The following is a 21,395-nucleotide window of genomic DNA, read 5'->3' as shown; positions in this document are numbered from 1 at the left end:
GCAACAGTCGATGCTTGTGTCCTCATTAATATTACGATTAGAACATGAAAAAATAAGAAACAAGGGCGCCAGAGAAAAAAATCAGAGCCATTAATAATTAATTCCAATGTATCACATATACACTCGTTTTTCGACGGTACCAAATGCTTGTGGCTTTAATTTTTGCATTATGATTTGGCTAAACAAAACTTTGGAGTGATAGGATGTATAAAAGCAGTAGGGAAGTTGCGAAAATACATTTCCCCACTCGGCAAGGAGGTGTAGCATGAAAATGAGGCGGGAGGGGGTACTGTGAGGACGTATTTTAGTCCATCCCGAGAAGGGGAACAAGAGTAGGTGGGTTGGGTGAGTCAGTGGTGCCCGCTCCACAGGCTCTTCCACTCTCTCTGGCCTTTCCCTCGGGCCTTCCGCCTCACCCGGTTTCTCTTCATCCACCGGCGGTGCGCCTCGGAAGCTTTGCATCTGTGGCTGGCCGCCGCTTCCGTGAGTGACGGCCTCGGCTGCTGGAGGCTGCTCTGCCTCCGGGCGACGGCACTCGGCCCCAGCCCCTGGGCTACTGCCGCGGCCCCTCTTTGCTCCTGCCATGCTGCCTTGCCCTGTGGAAACTAAATGATATTGCAGTGATCCGCCTTCGAAAACCGCATCCCGCGCGCAGGAAATGTTAATCTTTGAATGAAAGACCGACCACGTGTAGAATTATAGGGGAAGTGTAAAAAATATTTTCAAGCTAATCATGGGCGTTGGCATAAGGAGAATTTCTATTTAATAATTTGACATGTGGCATCAACTTTTCTCTTAGTTATGAATTACGAGGCGAGCAGATGGGCAGTGTCACATTGAATGGGACAAATTACATCTATTGGATCTAATCTAAATTCTAGCCTTGACTTTTCTAATGCTTCAAAATATCTCTATAACCTGAAATGGCCAAATCATAAATATATATATATATATATTTATTTATTTTCAATTTTTACTAAATTCGACCGTAGAAGTCTTAAGTTTGTGAAATTCGATCTTAATAAGGAAATAAAAAAAATACTAAGTAAAAATTAAAAAGGCAATTAATTTAAAACCAGACATGTGTTCATAAATAAATTCTGAAATGTTTACTTAGTACTCTATTCATTTCCGCATTGAAATTGAATTATTTACGTTCAACTTAAATTATTTCTCAGTGCCTATCTGTCTGTTATTATGCGTTTAGTAAGGAGTAAATGTAGGTGTTGTATTTCAAATATAGTTATAGTGTGTAGGTACTCGGTGTTATGAAGCTAAAATAGTTTTCCAAGTTTTATCGAATTATAATGATTTATCGGTATAAACTTTAATCTACAAATGAAATGTACCTTATTTATCGTGGTTGTTTTGTTTATATTAATAAATCGGACAAATGTTTAATAAATACTTTTGGCGATTACAGAAATAAAATGAAATAATTGATATTTACTGAAAATTTCTTTTCAAAACGTTAAAGGAAAATAAGGCACGCAGCATGCGGTAGTGCTAAGAGATCTACTATCTCTTAGCACTACGTGGGTCGCGGTAAGCCAGGGGTATAGTGTACGAGCTTCGCCCAAGCTATTTGATTTGTCGAGTATCAGTTCTTCCTGGGAAACTGTAACCGGCACAGGGGAAGGCACTGGCCCCCCTACCCTGATCCGTGAATTTTACATGCCGTCGGGCCTAGTACTGGGTGGACTCTATCATCACCTACCAAATCGACCTTCGGATTGATTACTGTGTTTATGGTAATTTAAAGCATGCCCTGTCTTCTGTCCGCTTTCAGTTAGATGGAAAACATAATTGATGACACTTATACAAGCCCGATATGACTGGTTATCCCAAGTATATCACTAGCTCATATTTTTTAAACAAAAAATGACGTGGTTTAATGACTTAATTTATTATTTGCTAACTCTTGAAAACGCATGAAATATTCATATTCGTCCTTAGATCTCAGCATTAATTTTAGATCTACAATCATCACCTCGAGTATCTTCGTACTCTTTAAATATATTTCACCGACGTAATTATGGCGAATCATTTTTTACATTTGCACCCTTCATTCAGCTCCAATTATACTTCAGCCGTTCAATTCGTAGTTACATAATTGGACGAATTCCTTCGATTAATTTGTCTAATTATGTTGATAAAATTACAAATTATGGAGAAGACTATGATAATTCTCTTAATAACGCCGTTGAAATAAAGGGCCTAGGCTATTTAATATAGAATAGATGTTATTATTGCGTCCACCTGTATTACTAGTTTGAAGATCAGTGAAGTTTATAGTTAATTATCGTTAAATATTAGCTGGCTCTCATTGTAATAATGATTATTATTCTTGGGAACAAGAAAGTCATTAGTAGATACTACTACTTTTATTTATATAGTTTATTGAAAATTATTATTCGTAGGTTTTTAATTTATTTTATTCAAGGTTTGGTGTCGTAGGATCGCACTATTGACGAAAGCGATTTCAGCATCACAGCTACATCCTTACACATATGCAACACCCGTGACATTAAAGTAGTTTTTAATGCATATACCTCAGGATATACCTCCATTTCCGTTTAGAACGGCATTTTCCCATCTATACAGTGGCATTTCAGGGAGACTTTCGAAATAAGGGCACGGTCATAAAAGGCTATGGAAGGGCTCACCAAAGGCCACTCCGTTATTTTTGGGTCGAAGGCCTTATAGTGATGATTTATCGTGTTTTGAGATCGCTTGAAGTCACGAGTTTAATAAAGATATTATGATACCTCCAATAAAAAAATTCCTTTGACCCAACAATGAATACCCGAGGAAAAAATTTTTAAATTAATAAATTTAAATGCTGCTAACTGATCTGATTTCCGTTTCCGTATCGGTGGCTAACCGATTTATTTAACCTGCGTTGGTCTTCTCAAAGAATTCATGCATGGAATTTATGTATTTTTGAAGAGGTTACACAAAATTTCATGAAGATTCATTTCTTTCACAAAATGAGTACGCTGCGAAGTTCACTGGTGAAATATAATTTATTCAATTCAATTTATCCTAGTACTAATATTTCTTTTATTCCTTCTCAAGACAACTTTCTATATAGGGATTCATTTCCACATTCTTAGATAGGGTAGAGCATACTCAATTATTCATCAGATTCATTGTTTTAAAATCTTATTACGAAATATTTCAGGAATCCCAAATTATCTGGTGTATTCAAATTTTCCGTGAGACGTATAAGTGAAAGAATATCTCCTTATGAGGAAACAAGAATAGATGCCGAAAATAATAAATGTTTAGGACATTTATTTCTATACCTCCTTACCTTTCCAAGAATCAAAAAACAATACCTCATTCGCTTTAATAATTCTAACAGTTTTATGTTTTGATTTAAATCATTTATTGTCATGTAAAAGTGTACGTGTATGTAGTCAGTTTTCTGAATGTAAAAACTTTTACGCAGTCAAACTGTTGTATAGTTAGGAAGCATGGCCTACGGCAATATAAAATATTTTTTTATATAACTGAAAATACGGTAGAAAGTTTCGAACGCATTCCTTTAGATATTCTTAGTTAAATGTTCAAAAAACAATTTGTTGCCAAAAATTCCTGATTTTTCGTACGGTAATAAATGTAGTTGTCATAATTACTTATCATTTACTTAAATAAAGATCCTATAGTGCCCGTTCTTATACCGTTATTATTATTATAGCAGAAATATTCTCTAGTTGAATACTTTATTTGTTTGGTTTACCTATTTAAAAATCAGTGTAATTGATAGCCCTAAAATTCTCCCTTACGAACATCTTTAGCAATGGTAAGAAAATACGCGCTAAAATATTGTAATTAAAACAACGGCGTAAAAATTGAGATTCATCTCCAGTGAATCTGGACCTTTTAATTGAGGAAGAATGTGAATTTTTACAAATTTTTCGAAATGGTTTGTCTTTACCATGGCGTTTACATCTAGGATCTAGCTTTCCTGGCTATACTTGAAATTATTAAAGCATCACCGTTAAACGGAAATGAACCTGATGGATGCAGCGTATTTCTAAAGTAATAAGTAATATGCGTCTATTTATTTCCACTTCCCTGTGACAGATGATATGGGATCATTTTCCATAGGGAATTCGATCGATTATAGCACATTTTTTGTCAATGCGTATAGGATCAGAAGTAAGTTAACTTCTAATGGAATCAAATAGTGTTAAGGTAGTTCATAAATTGATTTCGAAGGTCACCATTTTCCACACAAATTACTTAACATAGCGATATAAAATTATAGGAACCCATATCCTGAATACTTCAACATGACTCAACAAGATTCAACATAAATTACAGATTCAGGTATGATGTGGTGGCACCGTTCCATAATGTCAGAGACGAAAACTCTTGCAGTTTTCCCCATAACATCCTAATTAAGTGGAAAATTGTAAGAGTTTTTATCTCTGTTATTACTGACAAATTCTTTCATGATTCAGATTGATCCTTTCATTCATGATTTAAAGCTTAAAAAACCACGGTTGACCAAAATTAAAGGGAAGAACTCAAAGTTCGAACTTTTCTTAATGTAATAGGTGATAGCGGGGATGCTTTTCCAAATATCTTTAAAAAATTCATATAATTTATAAGCATGGATTCAATCGCTGGATTTACCCTGTATGAAAACTCTTACGAAGAAATCAAAGAATAGTCGAGACAAAGCTGCAGTAAGATTATTAACATGTTCACTCTGAAAGGTTTATAAAATATTTACTTCTCTTAACAATTAAGCACTGAGATGTTGATTAATACCGGTAATTTTGGCAATTAATAAATTTTACATTTCTTAACATTTTTATAATAATTTAAAGAACAGTTGATCTTAGTAAATGGGAAAATGTCCATAACATATAGTGTCTGAACTTGCAGTGCTTTCATTTTTGGTATCGATATGCAGTCGATGGGAATCTAGATTTGTAATTGATTAACCTAGATTAATATTTTATTTTTGCTTTGCAAACCAACGGAATAGCTATCACGTAGAGTGCGAGGCCATTACATGCATGCATTGTTTTTTATTAGTATTGTGTAACAATGTGTGCCAATCGTAGGTATCTTTAACACAGAGCGGCAACCTTTGAAGCTAATAAAACTTTTTTATACGTAAAATTAAGTGGAAGGTTCACTTATTTGTTTATATGTATATTAAATTTAAAAAAATAATGAAAATATTTATGAATTAATCTGAAGCATTTTTATATCACCCTTTTGAAATAAATGTTTGTTCAGCGAAATAGTGTGGGATTATAGAATGGCCAATAGAATGTCACGAATTTGTTTGTCCTCTAGTCCCGCAGTAGTAGATGGGTGTAAATGAATAATTTTTGAAGTGTATCCAATACATTGTTATTGGGTATTTCAAATGAAACGCCATCTAATTGAATACGCCCATGTTAATTTTTACGAAATTTTGTCTCGAAAGTTCATCGTATGAAAACAAACTGCAAAGAGAAGCCTCCATTTATTATTTATAAAAATAATTATAAACTGTGTCACAAATGGAAAATAAAATTGGGTGGTAGTCATAAAACCATGTAGTTTTATGAATAATTGGTATTTATCCAAAACCGACGCTTAAAGATTGAACACAGACTGATCAACGCCACACCTCCCAGCTCCTATAAAAAAAGATACGATCTAGCACCCCACATCTTCTTAACACAACATTCTTCTTCAATTCCGAATACCTTTATCTCCCTTAATTCTGTCCAATATGCTTTTCATTTTCCTCCTTCTACCTCGCCTTCCCAACGCTCCCCTTTATATGAAAGTCTTCATCATTTCATCGCGAGTGAAAATTTTCTGCTTCCATTTTTTCCCACCTTTGGATTTATGCCAATAATCTCCTCTTCTCCCACACCATGCGGAATACTTCTGTGTTGGTTTTTCTTTCCGTCCATTTCACCTCTTCCAACGTTCTCCACACCCACATTTAAGAAGCCTCAAATATACACCTATCATCTCGCATCAACGAACACGTTCCCGTGCCGTACCATACCCCATATAAATGTTTTTACTGATTCAAAACAGTTCCAAGATAGGTACACTGTTTCACCTGTTCTAATTTTCTCCCTCCTATTGTAACATTTAACTTAGCCTTACCTCTCCACGTAAACTACACAACCCTTGTTTTGTTTATACTGCTTCTCCACTTCCTGAACCCAAACTAATCACCCCCTAAGTAATCGTTAGCCCTCCTCTCCATCTTCCATTTGAAGATCCTAAGTACCACTTCACCTGCAAGCAAAGTTAAACTTATTAGTCTTAGAGTCCTCACATACAGTGTCGTTTCCTTTTTTTATTTTGGGAACTATGATTAATCTAGTTAAACGTTCCAGCCACATTCCATCCATGTGAATGCTACGAATTAGCTTATAAAACCCTTCCATTTGTTTTTTCTAAACCATTAAGCAATTTAGCAGGGATTCGATCTACTCCCAAGGCCTAATTTGATTTCAATTCCCTTAATTCTCTCTTTCTCGCAATCAAGCTAACAAGTATGCTTGGGGATTGGAAAATATCGTTGAAAAAGAAAACGATTATAGGATTTAAGCATGTTTGAGGCTAAGGGAATATTTATCTTCAAAATAACTCTAGGAAACGAATCGGCAGCAAAAATTAAATAATAATAGACTATCGGACTAGCCGTCACTATGGATCAATTTTTATTACACTAACTGAAATCATAACGAGAGAAAACAGAAAATTATTGCTAAACAATTTTTTATGTCCACTAAACTGTACTTATATGAAGTAATAATAATTTATTTCAAACTGTTTCCATGTGATACGGAGGTAATTTGAAAAAACCTCGGAATGGAATAGATATAAACGACTTACCTTAGTGAAATTTTTTTATTTTTCAATGTGGTCTCTCTGTACACTAATGCTTTTAGTATAGTGATGTTCCAATGTCTTGATCCTATCTCGAAAATTAGATTCCTTCAGGCTTGCAAAATACCCATCTCCTTTGGCTGTAAGTTTTTTGTTTGAAGAGAATCTCCGTCCACCGAAGAAAATTTTGATCTTGGGGAAGAAATGGAAATTAGATGGCCCCAAATCAGACGAATAAGGCGGGCGTGGCAACAATTCGTATCTTAGTGCACGTATTTTGCCATAGCAACGACAAGTGTGTGGGTGTGGATTGTCTTGATTAAAGATGACTATCTTCCTTGTCAAAGCTTACATTCTTTCGTGCATCTTCTGCTGTAATTGGTCCAGAAGGTTAGCGTAGTATTGTCTGACGAGAGGGAAGATTATCTATCGGCAGAATCCCTTTCGCATCCCAGAAAACTGAAGCTATTGCCTTTCCGGCCGACCGTATTGCCTTTGCTTTCTTTGGTGGTGGTGGTGAATCAACATGTTTCCGCTGCGTTGACTGCTGTTTTGTCTCTCGGGTATAACAGTAGACCCAAGTTTCATCTGTTATCACAAACTGGCTCAGAAAATCTTGTTGGTTGCTATTAGAATGGATCAAACATTATTCGGAAATTTCCATTCTGATGCGTTTGTGATCTTGCGTCAAGAGTCACGGCACCCATATAATAGATATTTGTCTTATATCCAATTTCACTGTTAAAATGTGATATGCTCGTTCAGGTGACATCCCTACAGCTTCAGTTATTTCTCGCACTTTCAGTCGGCGATCCTCCATGACCATTTAATGCATTTTTGCAATAATTTCTGGGGTGGTGGCATATTTTGACCGACCACTACGTGGATCATCATCAAAGCTGTTCCGACCAAACGTAAACTTGCTTGTCCACTTGGCAGCATTTACATATGAAGGATCAGAGTCCCCCAGATAGTTCAGAAAGTCGGCATGAATTTACTTTGCTTTCATACCTATGTCCACGAAGTATTTAATCACTGCTCGAATCCCAAATTTTTCCGTATTCACTAAACCCTACACGGGAACAGTAATAGAAAGGTGTCCGCACTACATATCTCATCCCAAAGCACTGAAGCGTTACGTGTTTACTCATCAAGGATTACCTATTACTACATGGGAAACTCGTTGCGCTAGCGCTGACATTTGGTGGATGCCGTAAATCTTTCAGGTTCTCGGAACCCTCATACATTATAATTAGTCAAAACAAAATATACTCTTATATGCACTACAAATGTGGTTTTATCATTGTGGATCGATTCCGCCATTTAGACCTAATAACGTATCACATAAAAAGTATTGCTGTTTCATATTCCAATTTATAACTTATATTTCTACTGTGTTCGAGATAATCTTAAAAATACAGAGTCAGCGGTAAAATAAGTACACGCTGTTCTTTTCTCTTCCGTTTTTTAAATGAAACTCACAATTTTAATATTTTGAGTATTTAAATATTGACCACACAAGTATATAGGCACACAAACATAGGTGTATACTCTTTCAGTGTAATTGAATTATTTAACGTGGGGATAGTCGAATTCTCTGACTAACTCATGCATCATTTTTTATATACGTTACCTGTGAGATTCGCACAAACAGAACTGGATTATAGCCTCTCCTTAAGCAAAAGAAGTCATTTAATGAAAACAACGGATTTCCTCATTTGTAAATATTTTCATTCATTTGACTAAATCTAAAAGGTCATGCATCACTCTCATTTGAATTATATTACTAGAATTATGGCTCAGTTAGGTTATTTCATGAAATGTGACATTTAGCTGTTACCATACTTATATTTACGCATTTTTTATGAGCAAGACATATATTTGGATTTGCATTTTTTAATTTCATTATGAAATTTACATGCATGTATTCATTAAAGTATATCTAAAGCCTGGCAAAATTTACCAAATAATTATCTCTGGCATATTAAAACTATCAATTATATTATTAATTAAAATATATCAAAAATGAAAAATGTATAATGCATAAAAATTAAAAATAAAAGTTATAATCGTTTAGCGGACCCAGCGGCTATATGCAACTCTTGAAGCGGAGTAGATTTGAAGAAGTTGCAAGGAATAAAGCAGTAGTGCCTTTTTAATTTCTGTTATTGCATGAAAAATTTTGTTGGACAAATAAGAAATATTGTCAAGGGAATAAAATACTTTAAACACCATATCTTATGGTAAATTGTTATTATATACGTACAAAAATTTATATTCTTACCATGTTTTTAAATTTCTACTAATCGTACTTTGAATTAAATGATTCCCCCAGTTTCTCAGCAATAACCAGAAATAGAATCGTACCTTATAAGAGAACGACAAAATATTCTAATGAAAGTTGAAATGGGTTCATCGTTAGCGAGCCACATGCACTCGCATACCCATTTTAACGCTAGTAAATGCCAACGATTTAATATTTATGCATTTATTAAAAATAAATTCGTTTGCGCCAATTTCAGTGTTATATGCAATTAAATTATTATTGGATTTTAACTTTTCATTCTACAAAGTTTTTAAAAGGTGATAATACAAAATTCACCTATTATGAAAGCAGTAGTGCATTTTTTTGATTACTTGTAAAGATGTCAGCTTTTTTATTGAAAAATTATTGATCCTAAAAAATTATTAGTCAAGCCACGATTCTCCCGTGTCACATGGGCATGGGTAAAGGGTTTTACATTTTGTCCAACCTCAAAACTTCACGCTCACACGATAAGGTGCACAGGAAGGAATTGATCCAGGTCGATGGCATTTTTGAGGGATGGCGTGTGAGCTTGAGTTTCTTTTCCCAGAATAACAATATAAAATTCTATCATTCTCATTTTGGAACCTCCGTATGCCACGATTTTACCCAAGGGTCCTGTCAGTGTTGGAAAAATTATACTCAAGGATCTCTGCCTCTGACGGGAAGATCCTTAAACCACGCCATCTCTGCTGCTCGCCTTCAAGGGATAGACTAGGCTTAATCGCCCGAAACAACCTGTGGGACATGTTCCCCATTTTGCGAGTGTGTACTTGGGACAGGGGGCATCGTGGTCGGTCACATCATGCGCGGGGATGGGGGCAAAGAGAGGGGAGGAGGGGGGGGGGCACGGGATGAGAGTGCGTGAAACTGGGAGTTGTAGGCCAGAGGGGAGGGGAGAAAGGCGAAACGTACCCACGTGAGGGGTGGGTATCGTGGGAAGGGCGCGATCTCCCGTGTCGCGACGTTGCTCGGAAGTTCGCTCCTGCCTCGCGGCTTCTTCCGCCTCAACCTCTGCTTCTCCCGGATGAGAAGCGCTGCCTGCATGCTCGCCACGGTGGAGGTCATGTGGACACGGAGGCCGAGGGGCCACCAGCCTCCGGCCTCGCCTCCTCCGCCTCCGTATTCTTCTTCTTAATCTCTCCCTCCTTTTCTTCCACTGACTCCTTCCCCCGGTTGACTCTCCCGCCGGCCTTCGCGGCGGCCGGCGCCGCCGCCTTCGGCGCCGTCGTCCTCCTCGGCCGACGCAGAGAGAGTCCGCGGGCGTCCCCGCCCTCGCCCCCGGCCACCTCCTCCGGATCCCTGGGGCGGGGACGAAGGGGGGGACGGGGGCCGGCCAGCTCCGCCTCGCCGGCCTCCTCCTGTCCGGGGAGCGGCGGCGGTCCCACCTTCTCTCGCAGGCGGACGTCCCCCGCGCGGACTTTTTTTTGCGGCCCCACGGTGGAGCGTCCAAACCCGGGGCATTTATTCGCAGTCGAGGCGGTGGTCGACGGAGATGATGCGGTCGAAGGCCGTCGAGCGCGGCAGTTTTGAGGAGAAAATGAGCGGCGATTGACAAGATGGACATGTTGGATGGTTGGGGATGCATGGGGGGCGCTTCCGCGGTTGTTGTGGCGATTCCGCGAGACGTTTGCGCCGGTCGTCCCCAACGACAGGCGCAAACGCAGGGGGTCCGCTCGATTGGCCGCATGAAGCGGTGAGAATCGCTCACCACAGAAACGCCCCTGCGCAGCTGTCGTATTGTGAAAGACGAAGACGCCGCTCTCTCCTTCCGAGTTTCGGGAATAGAAAGCACCGATGCTTTGTTTTTATTTTCATTCTCATTAGTTAGTTTTCTCGCCATCAAATTGGAGCCGTTTTGAGGACCCTTATACAGCGCGGGTCGGATTTTCTTTTTGCTTTTGCCTAAGAATAGGAATGAATGTGATTTTTAGGAGGGACGGAGGGGTAAAGAAGGATGGGCATGAAAAAGTGGTGAAGACAGAGTGAGAGAGAAAAAGAAAAAAGAATGGAGGGGAAAAGTAGTTTAGGAGAAAGGGAAGGCCAATTATACGTACGCTCCTGGTGCCATAGATAAAGAATACATACATAGGCGTCCCATCATGCAAACTCGAACGAGTGCGCCGTGCACTTATAAAGCCATATTAAAGCGTACGATGACATCTCAACACTCGTAACATGACCTATTCCTATCGAAAGTATGTTTACTTGTCTGGGTTCTGAAGTTAGGCCTTTAGAGAAACCTCAATATAACGAGGATATTAGTATGCACTTTGGCATTAATTGTGCTTAGGTTCCTGATAAGGTAGCGTTATTTTGATATTACGTTAGGAAGGAATAGGTTGAAAGCGTTTATGTGTTGGGTGGTCATCGTATTTGTGCCCATTGAATTTGCCAAGCATTTTCCAACCAGCTGCTACCGGGAACAAGGGAACTGCGGGAGTTCAGAAACCGTAGACATCATCGATGTGTTCACATCTGTGCAAGTCAACATAAAAAGTATGCATTGTACATATATGAAGCACGCAGAGAACGAAGTAAGAACTTTGAATGGGCCTCTCTGCCCAAGAAGAGACAAGAGAGACAGAGAGAGTCACCGACCTCCGCTGGCACATTTTGCCACGACACCTTCCCGTTGGCATGTGGAGGCCGGAAGCCGTGTGGAGCATGACCGTGCTGGAAATGCTGTTGATGGTCTCCGCCGTGGTGCTGCTGGTGATGGTGCTGCTTGGGAAACCTTGGAAACCTCTCTCCACTGCCGGGCGCCGCTCGGACCGCCGCGTGGGTGCCGGACGATGGAAGCCCGCGCCCGGCCGGCTCGCTTCCCCCTCCGCTCCCCTGCTTCTTGACGTGCTTGCGTGCCTGGCGGATGGCTATCGCCTGTCCGGCCGCGTACATCGCGGCGGGTTTGGGGGTGGTGGTTGCAAGGGGCGGGAGACGGCAGTGGGAGTGGGGTGATCGAGGGGGCGAGCTGGTGGCGAGGGTGGCGGCGTCGGCTCAGGCGGGGGCGGCTCCCTGGGGGTCGCGGCGGCGTAAGGAGGAGGCGGGCCCGGCGGCGGAGATGGAGGAGGGTTCGGGAGAGGAGCGGGGCACGAGGGGGGCGGCGGCGACCTTCCTCGCCGAAGCCCCTCGGACCCGATGCCAACGACAGGGAGAGAGCTCTCAGTGCGGGCCGCCTCCTCCGCCGCCACCTCCGCCGCCTCCTCCTCCCCGGCCTCCTCCCCGGCCTCCCCGCCGCCTCTCTCCGCGGGCCCGCACCTCCTCGAGCGCGCTCTGTGCCGCCCGTCACCCCCACGAGAGAGCCCCCCGGAGAGGTTCACGCATGCGACACACACGCGCGCGCGTTTACGAGGACATCCACACGAGAACACGCCAGCGCAGATGTTCATGCAGTTTTGCGAGGATGCGGGAGAGCGGCGCGTGGGATGTGTGCGTGCGTAGTGTGGTCCCGTGTGTGAAGTTGTGTGCGTGTGTGTTCCATGTGCGAGCGTGCGTGTAGGTGTTATGAGTTTTTTTCGCATGTAGTGTGCGCGTGTGGTATTTTTATTGCGTTTTTTTAATTTTGTGAGAGAAAAAGATGAGTGAAAGTCGTAAGCAGAGAAAGAGAGAAAAGCAGTGAGTAGGGAATAGTAGATCAATTTTGTTTCGGTGTTTTGGAGATGGAGGCCATACCAGTCGTGTTATTCGTGAAGAGTTAAGTTTTGTTTTTAGGAATTCATCGGAGGAGATAGAGATAGATAGATAGATAGATAGAGAGAGAGATAGAGAGAGAGAGATAGGATCAAAGAGGGAGGAGATAAACGTAGACATCGGAAAGAAGAGAGTAAGGATATTGCATATAGTATGATGGATGTGAGTTATTATTAGGTGTACAGTGAGAAGGTATTCGGGTAAACAGTTGCCAAGGTTGTAGGGATAATTGGTGTGCGCCATGGAAGGCGTGGTGATTAAGAGAGAAAGGAAGAAAGAGAAAGAGAGAGAGAGGAAGAGAGAGAGAGAGAGAGAGAAAGAGCACAAATAAGAGAGACAGTAATGAAGAGTTATAAAATAAGTATTTCTTTCTTACTACATTTCGCTCAGAGGGAACGACTTTGAATTATTAACAAAACTACGTTCCCTCGGTATGCGCGGAATCCTTGACAAAAGAGAAAAAAATTGGAAATGTCTTCATCAAAGGCGGTTTTGATAGCCCTTTCGCAATTTCCGGTGCGAGTGGAATATCCCGTATGCCTTAGAATGGGTGCAAACAGAGTTCCATATATATAGATATATATATATTGTTATAGTCACACATTGAGTGGGTAAGGTGATATACACTCATGCAAAGACCCAGGCGGTGCTCGTGGTAACATGACGGAGCATCACGAAGCGTGGGAAGTCACAATGCGGCGTGCCGGTGCGGACATGTATGTAACAAACAACAAGGGTATATATATATATATGCAGAGACATGGAACCAAACAGAGAGGCGGAAGGATGGAAATGGAGAGAGAAAGAGAGAGAGAGGGAAGAGTAAAGACAGAAAGAGTGACAGACAGAGAAGACGGACACAAAATATCGCATTACAACAAAAAGGTTTCCAATCCACGTTGGAGACAGAAGGCAGCTGCGCGCAGCATTGGCGGTGACACAGTTCGATATATAGTATATGTATATGCGTGCGTACGACAGCAGGATTGGATAGAGAGAGAGAGATGCGAAGAAAAAGAGGTCGGATGGGGGAGAAGGGTACAATTTTTGGAAGCGATGCACGATACGAAGAGGGCGGGTCATCTTAACGGTCAAAATTCCCCGGACGAATATACGACGAGTGTTATGCACATCAAGGAAAGAGCGTTGATCCTTTCGTCTTCCTCCTCATCGGAAGAGTTAAATACTTTCAATAGGGCAAACATTTTTTTTAATAATTCACACTTAGCTGGTTTCGATTTTGAAAACATTACTTTTCATTATTTTAACTCCATTGAGCATTTCAATAAATAACTTAGGTATGTACCATAATTTAAATTTTTTCGGCTACTGATAAATAATCTTTAGTTTGAAACAACCAGTTCATAATAGTATTACTGAATTAGCTTGTAACTATCACTGCAAAGTGTTCACACGTTGAGAACTACTAAATAAAGACCATAAAACGAATTTTAAAACCAATGAACACTTCATATATTATTAAGGACATTTTGTGGAGTTAAAGCTATTGAACTTAGTTTTCAGAAATTAAATTTTTATCCCTACAAATATTAGCCCGTATAATTGGTTACACTTCTAAAAATATTAACGGGTCTCATCTCAACTATCTACACAGTATCAATTGCGGCGTAAAATATTCATTAATCATCAGGAAGGAGTAATGCATTTTAGACAGCTTCTCCAATTTTATGTAAATCAATTTCACATGATTATTTTCTCATATTTGGCATTTTTAGTTTATTATTTAGTTTGGAGGAATGGTTTTATGGGGTTGGGGTGACTCTTTTCCAAAGTACTTATCAAACCCATTTGCTTTGGAGAATTAGCAGTTATTTTTCACACAAATTAGCGTATTTATTTTTTAGATAAGATAAATATGAGATGAAATAAATGAATCATCAATATAGATTAAACAGGTAAGACAAGTAGTAGATGGTTGGGCAAAGGAGCAGGTGTTTTCGAACATCTTCCTCGGAACTGACATAGCATTACGCATGCATCTTTTCTTCTCTTTTACAGTATAGTATGTGAATAATTTGTGCATACATTCATTAATCTTTACTCTATTGCATGACAAAGTAAGTAAGGCTTAGTCTCGTCTCCTTTTGGTGGTCTTATATACCAGTATTACCCTGAATAAAATTTTGCTCCACGTGATGAACAATGGCTACGCAAAAGGATTTTCTGGGAGATGATTCCGATCCCCGAAATATATTAGCTAAATACATTGTTTTGTAAGGCAAAAAAGTAATTAGCAACCGCTTTCACTATTTTTCATTATGAATCGTGGCAACAGTCTTTAAAGCTATTATTTTCCCTCTTAATGATTATATTTTGATCAAGATCCCATATTTGTAGATGGAGGAGGATTATTTTAATGGTGATATCTGTATTTTTATTTTAACAGAATGAGGTACGTATTAGTATCATGAAATATGATACATCATATATTATTTGATATAGACAAGGTTAGTCCAATGGGCAGCCACCTCGTCGGTCCTGTTCAAGCAGTGTCCATGATTTCTGATTTAGGTTAGGGTGGTTTTGGATATAATACTACGCGCTGACTAGTATATATGATCAAGTAACTCGCAGACCCTGTGTAGACAGTGGCTTTAAACTCGCTCTAGGCTTGGTAGTTTTCTTTTTTTCTATATACGTACATCACAATATAGAAACAAAAAAAGAAGAACACTCACACGTTATTTCTTGATATTTCGACGGAAACACTCCGTCTTCATCTGAAGATATAGAAGTAATCAAGACTTGAAGAAGGCCTCTAAGAGGGCCGAAAGCTCGAACAATTTGCCGTGTGAGTGTCCTTTTTAATGTTGTTATTCCACTATATTTGTGTTATATTGTGTCAGCCCATTATTGTGCCGCTCGTGTGAGTTTTTCCTTAAAATCGTTATATATATATATATATATATATATATATATATATATATATATATATACATTTTTTTAAACTGAATAGAAGATGATTTATGACCTCAGTCGTCGGAGAATTTTGAAATTCAACTACTGGTCTTACCCTTCTTATAATACATGCTCAGGTCATTGGGCTCATAAATAAGAGCCGCACTTGCCGGGTCAATCCGTATTTGAGTTTATTTCATTAGTAAAATCCGTAACGCTAATAAGCTGTGATGCAAATTAATTTATTCGTTGATGGTTGGTTTTCGAGCTTCGTTTCTTACATATAAAAGCTTCATTACTTAGAGTCTGCTTTTGGTCACACATTGATTAGCCGACAGGGATAATAAGCCTCGGGTATTTCTCGCAATTTGTTGTTCATCATTATTGAACTTTCATTCTGGGAAGCTATTCACATATAGATATTGGGGAACCTTTCGAAATCTGGGCCATGAAATAGTTAAATAGCTATTAAAAAATATAATTATTGTTCGATGCCCGAAGCCACACAAATGAAGCGAGCCATAGAATTATGATATCTTTCTACGGATTCCAGATAGTGCAAAAGATGTGATTCCAAGGTGTCCATGTTGTATGATTTTTTTAATTTTCCACTCCATAAAAGAATATCACAAATCATTAGAAGACGACCAGTAAAACTTTTCAATATTGTATAATGGGTAAACATTTCCTTATTGCTTAGTTAGCAATGCAGGGAAAGCTGGTTAATGTCTGACATGGGCACAGAGGAGTTTGAGAGATGTGATGTGATTATATATATATATATATATATATATATATATATATATATATATATATATATATATATATATATAGACGCATATATACATATTTATATTTTACTGAGCTGAAACCAATATACTCATAAGAAGCATGCCGCACAAGTTATGTAGAAGACGGGTGGACATCTCTTCGACCTTAAAAGGTCTTGCCACGACTGCTAAAAGCCAGCTGAGACCAAGCGAGGAGCGAGTATGGGGCTGGCGATTCGAGCACTTGGCACCCGTTCTATCGTTAGTGTATGTCATCTTATGACTGCCTCTGAGGGGATTAAATAGTCGCCGTGGAATAATCTCGAAATATCCTCCAACACCCCCTTCCAACGCTGTCCTTCGACTACCTCTCTGTTCTTGCGCTCCTTTTAGAAGGCCTTCTCTAAGAGATATAGTGCCATTATTGAATTAGCTTCCTGAAGTGTGAATTGTATTTACTTGTATGCTACGGAAAAGTTGCCATTAGTTTTATTTGGGTGGTTTTCGATACCTAGACTCCATCTTGTAGAAGGATGTTCGGAACTACATTGTGGTAAATATATCTGACGTAAAAAATAAAATTGTAAAGAAATTGAGATGACCTAGAACTGTCAAATGGCTTGATGCCTCTTTTTGACTCCTTGTTAATGGCTGATTAGACTTTTTGACTAAGCGTTACCTTCGAGCGTATTTTGTGGGAAAATCATATTAGTAATAGAGGCAGTAACTTAGTGGTCAATATCTTTTCGAGGAATTAGTTATTCGTGTCTTATTTTAAAATATTTCGCAACGGTATCTATATTAGGTCAAAACCCATTGTGTTTATTGGCTGATATATATTATTGAGCCTATTTGATTGTACTCCATAAAATTGTGTTACTTATTAAAATGATAGGAGTTGAACGTTTGGAACATATATCAAAGAAAATAATATAAAAGGAAAAAAGTGCAGAAAGTATAGGTTGCAAGTTGGACAACTTAGGGGGAACTTTCGAAAAATATTATTAAAGTGTAGAGAAAATACCGTATATCACCGAATAAACTACTAAATATAATTCTTTCGATGATGAAAAAAATATTAATAGCCTGGAATTATGAATACACAGTGGTGACTACGAGATCGGTAAATGCAGAAGCTAACTACCTCAGATTAGGTGTATGACGTTCTAATGATACTCAGGTGGTCCTCAGGCTCCTCTCGTGTGCAGAGATGAATGCATATCATATTACTACCGAGTTTTTGTGCAACAGTTTTTCATGGAAAATTTTCTCCATTTTATTGTGTGAACTGACTTTTACTATCGGAGGTAAGGTAATTTTCTGCACAGTAGTAAATTTTCAATAATAACACAGAGGACATGCGAGGCGGGGCCAACAAAAGGTTTAACTGTTTTCAGTTCAACATGATTTGCTGTTGGTTCATCTTATTTCTTCAGCAAACAGCTCTAAAGAAACTACATATCCTACTTGAACGGAGGTCAGAGATCTTTCATTGGCTCTCTTTTGATATGCGAATCCGGTGGATAAGTAAGCAGTAATAGAAACACATTGAATTTTACCATTTAAACTGTTTTAATCATCCAATTAATAAACCTCTTATATGTTCCTCCGATTGCTTCAGTTCAAAGATATTGCATACCTTGGTTGGAGTTGGTATTTATCGAAGTTTTATAGTGGTATGCTTACCGCGTATTAACATTTTAAAGTATTCTCAAGAGTTTAAGAATTCACTTCATTCTTTTTTAAGGTTATCGCAGTGTGCAGCTGTTGAAGATCAAAGTCTTTCGGCATTTACTGTTGTCCCAGCAATATGGACCGACGCTGAGTAACTCCCGTAAGACTTGTATCTTCAATGCATTTCATATGTATATCAATGACTAAAAGATTGTGCGATGCTGAGGATCAAAAGCCACACTTAATGTTGTACTTACTTAGGAAGGTGAAGCCAAACAATGCTGATAGTAAAGTTATTTCGGGATGCTTACTGCCTTGATTTATCCTTTCGCCTTTTTTATAATATGATAAACAATTTTTCGAACACGTTCTTCTGTTCCTGAGAATTCTAATATTTCTCATCCTAGGACTCTTTTCGACCATCCATTCCCGACTTTCTCGGTCTACCCTCTCCTAAGCCTTTTTTGTTTAAGTTTTATGATTCAGGATGATGTTTTGGATGGTTCTACGGTATATATCAAAATACCTGACATTTAGGATTACATCATTTGGAATTCTTTCTCATCAATTAGAAGTAACCCAGTAGTTTTCCAACTATGCAGAGGTTTCAATGCTTCTTTGAGGTTTTTAATTTAGTTATATAATTAAGAGATAAATCTAGTTTAAGCAGAAAGTGATGTTGAAGATCAAATCAATTCTTTGAAGATTGGAATTAATAACTAAATTTATATGAGTGATATATTATAGCAGGGTTACTGGAGGTATTCCATGAGCTGTAGTACTGTACTTTTCCAAACAGTTAGCTCCCATTATGTTGGGCTCGCATAAATTTACAACAATCGTGGAAAGGTATCGAATTATTTAGGAAATGTAAATGAGAATCGCGTATTACTAAAGAAATAACGAAATAGTCTATCTTAATATCTCATTAAAGGTTGATGGTAATTTAGTTTCATTATGCAGTTTTTCGGTGTTTTTAATTATCAAATTCCGGAAAATTGTGTTTAATACATACACGTTTGTAATGATATTTTTTATGGGAAGTGATCAATTTTGTAAAATTTTTGTTATAACATTTTTAATTGTCATAGTACTCAATTTTTTTTCTTTGGTTGATTTTAGCCGGTAATGATGGGTGAAATTATTAGAATACATAGGAGATTATTGTAGCCGATAACGTTGATCACTTTCTCAGTATGGCTATCAGACGCGCATTACTCAAACTAGGGATAAAAGCTAATATTTGATTATTGATGAATAGAGTATTTATCAAAACATAAATTATGAGATCATATTAAAAATATTTTCACCTTAATTTTATTCATGCGTTACTTAGATGCGTTACTTTCCGTTTCATTTAACTTCAATAGCGTGAACAAGAACTAACGCGAACTGTGGAGCAGAGATTCATTAGACGAAAAGTGCGAGGATTTTTGAAATAGTTCGTTCTAGCGGAAGCGGAGATATTTGATGGTCGGAAAATAATAATACCTGAACGTTGGGTTTATGCCACCTGCCTTCTTCATGTTATTTTCCTTAATGTGTTCTGAACATCGGCGATAATTATTCAGTTTAGCATCAGGAGGACTTCAGGCCATCACAAGTGTCTTATCTCAATACGCAATAAAAATTGTTCTTATTCTTTATGTAAAATTATGTTTTGAGGTATTTAACTTCTCTGGGAATCACGCCCAGACACAAATTAATATTACCTTTTTGAAAAGTGTAACTCGAATTTCCAAACATGAAGGAGACATGTATTTTTGTTTACTCTTATGTTATCTATGAAATTGGAAAAGTGCTTACGAAATCGATCCCCAAGCGCCGTGGCTACGGGTAGTATGTTTAAACGACCTATCGTATCGATTGTGTTAAGAATAATGTTAATAATAACAGTTCGTGATGCACCTTGGCTTGAATAGACCGTAAAGATTTATCAGATTTCATTTTCAATGTGGTCATTGATGACAAAATTGACGTCCAAAAATGAAGTCAAGAAGGAAATAAAAGGATGGTGGCAATGATTGAATAAAATATAATAACATTGAGAAGCTATGTTAAGTGTTTCCTTTAGATAGAAATTTCAGTTTAAGTTGGTAAAGCGATTTTCAAAAAACGAAGCTAAACATGGAGTTAAGTTATTAGAATCTTGTAGGGTTTTTGATTTATTTACTCCCTTTAAGGACCACGCAGAAAGAAAAACTTACGCCAAGCTGGTAGACCTAGGTGTTGAATTCATAGAAAAGAGCAAAGGACATAAACTAAGCTCATCCTTATAAGTCGAATGTACTATTATTTATGTTATCACAATATGTGAATATCGCTGAAATCAGCCATGAAAATTCGGAACAAATATTCAGCATCGTTATAAGTAAGTATTATTCATACTAATTAATCTATACTTCATTATATTGTATTAATTTTTCTAGACACTTAATTATTAATTGTTTATTATTTACAATCCATTACCATTTAGATCAATTTAAATTTATAATCCATATTAATCCTTCCGAGTAGTCTTCCAATGACTCTAATGTAAAGTTTAAATAACTGTTATGGACCTATTTGGCTGTAGTATCAATTTTTACACATTCAGAATGAAGAAAAGCGTTATAATTTTAGTCTAACTAATCATTATTTTCCGATATCAACACTCATCTTCAGGCGTGAAGATGGTGCTTAATACTGGAAGCTCTACGATTTATTCTACAGGTTCTACCTGCATATTATGACATTAAGTTTTTGATAAAACTTTATTTCATGAAGAACCACCTAGATTAATCGAGGTGAGTCTCAGAAAAATCTCAACTTTCTTCCTTAGTATAATTTTTTGCCCATACCTTTTGACAGGGAATGCCAATAATATCAGTTGGTTCATTGCATTCATGCAATGTATCATTTGTTTTATAGTAAACAGTTTTCTGTCATTTAGAACATATTGCATATTAATTATTTTGTCCATTACTTCATAATTTGTTCCCAATGTACATCGTAAACCCAATTATAGGTGCCATTTTATAGACATGATGAGTAAAAGGTAACTATCATTTTAATTAAAGAAATAATAGATAAACTAAGAAATCAATATGTTTTAATGGCGGCAAGTGATTTTTAGTACTCATATTTGCAAATAACGTCCAAGGAAGAAAATGCAGTTAGCAACACGATAG

The 21,395-nt window shown here is 38.1% G+C and overlaps 1 protein-coding gene across 4 annotated transcripts in view; it reads right to left on the bottom strand.

Annotated features, from left to right (window-relative positions):
* LOC139690237 (uncharacterized) overlaps positions 1 to 21,395 on the bottom strand; it is a 60,003-nt gene that overhangs the window by 14,165 nt on the left and 24,443 nt on the right. The window contains exons 2-3 of one of the 4 annotated variants that reach the window (XM_071587561.1): positions 10,088 to 10,592; positions 417 to 605 (exon numbers count right to left, since the gene is read on the bottom strand). In XM_071587561.1, the coding sequence (XP_071443662.1) occupies positions 417 to 605; positions 10,088 to 10,240 (342 nt within the window). In that variant the 5' untranslated portion in view covers positions 10,241 to 10,592. Of the gene's footprint in view, positions 1 to 416; positions 606 to 10,087; positions 12,321 to 21,395 lie in introns of those variants that run through there. The other 3 variants (XM_071587560.1, XM_071587562.1, XM_071587563.1) reach the window with 3 other exon arrangements.

The sequence above is a fragment of the Hetaerina americana genome, unplaced genomic scaffold, assembly GCF_022747635.1.
Source record: "Hetaerina americana unplaced genomic scaffold, ioHetAmer1.1.p SCAF_3, whole genome shotgun sequence".
NCBI lineage: Eukaryota > Metazoa > Arthropoda > Insecta > Odonata > Calopterygidae > Hetaerina > Hetaerina americana.
This window is presented reverse-complemented; position numbering and strand designations above follow the sequence as displayed.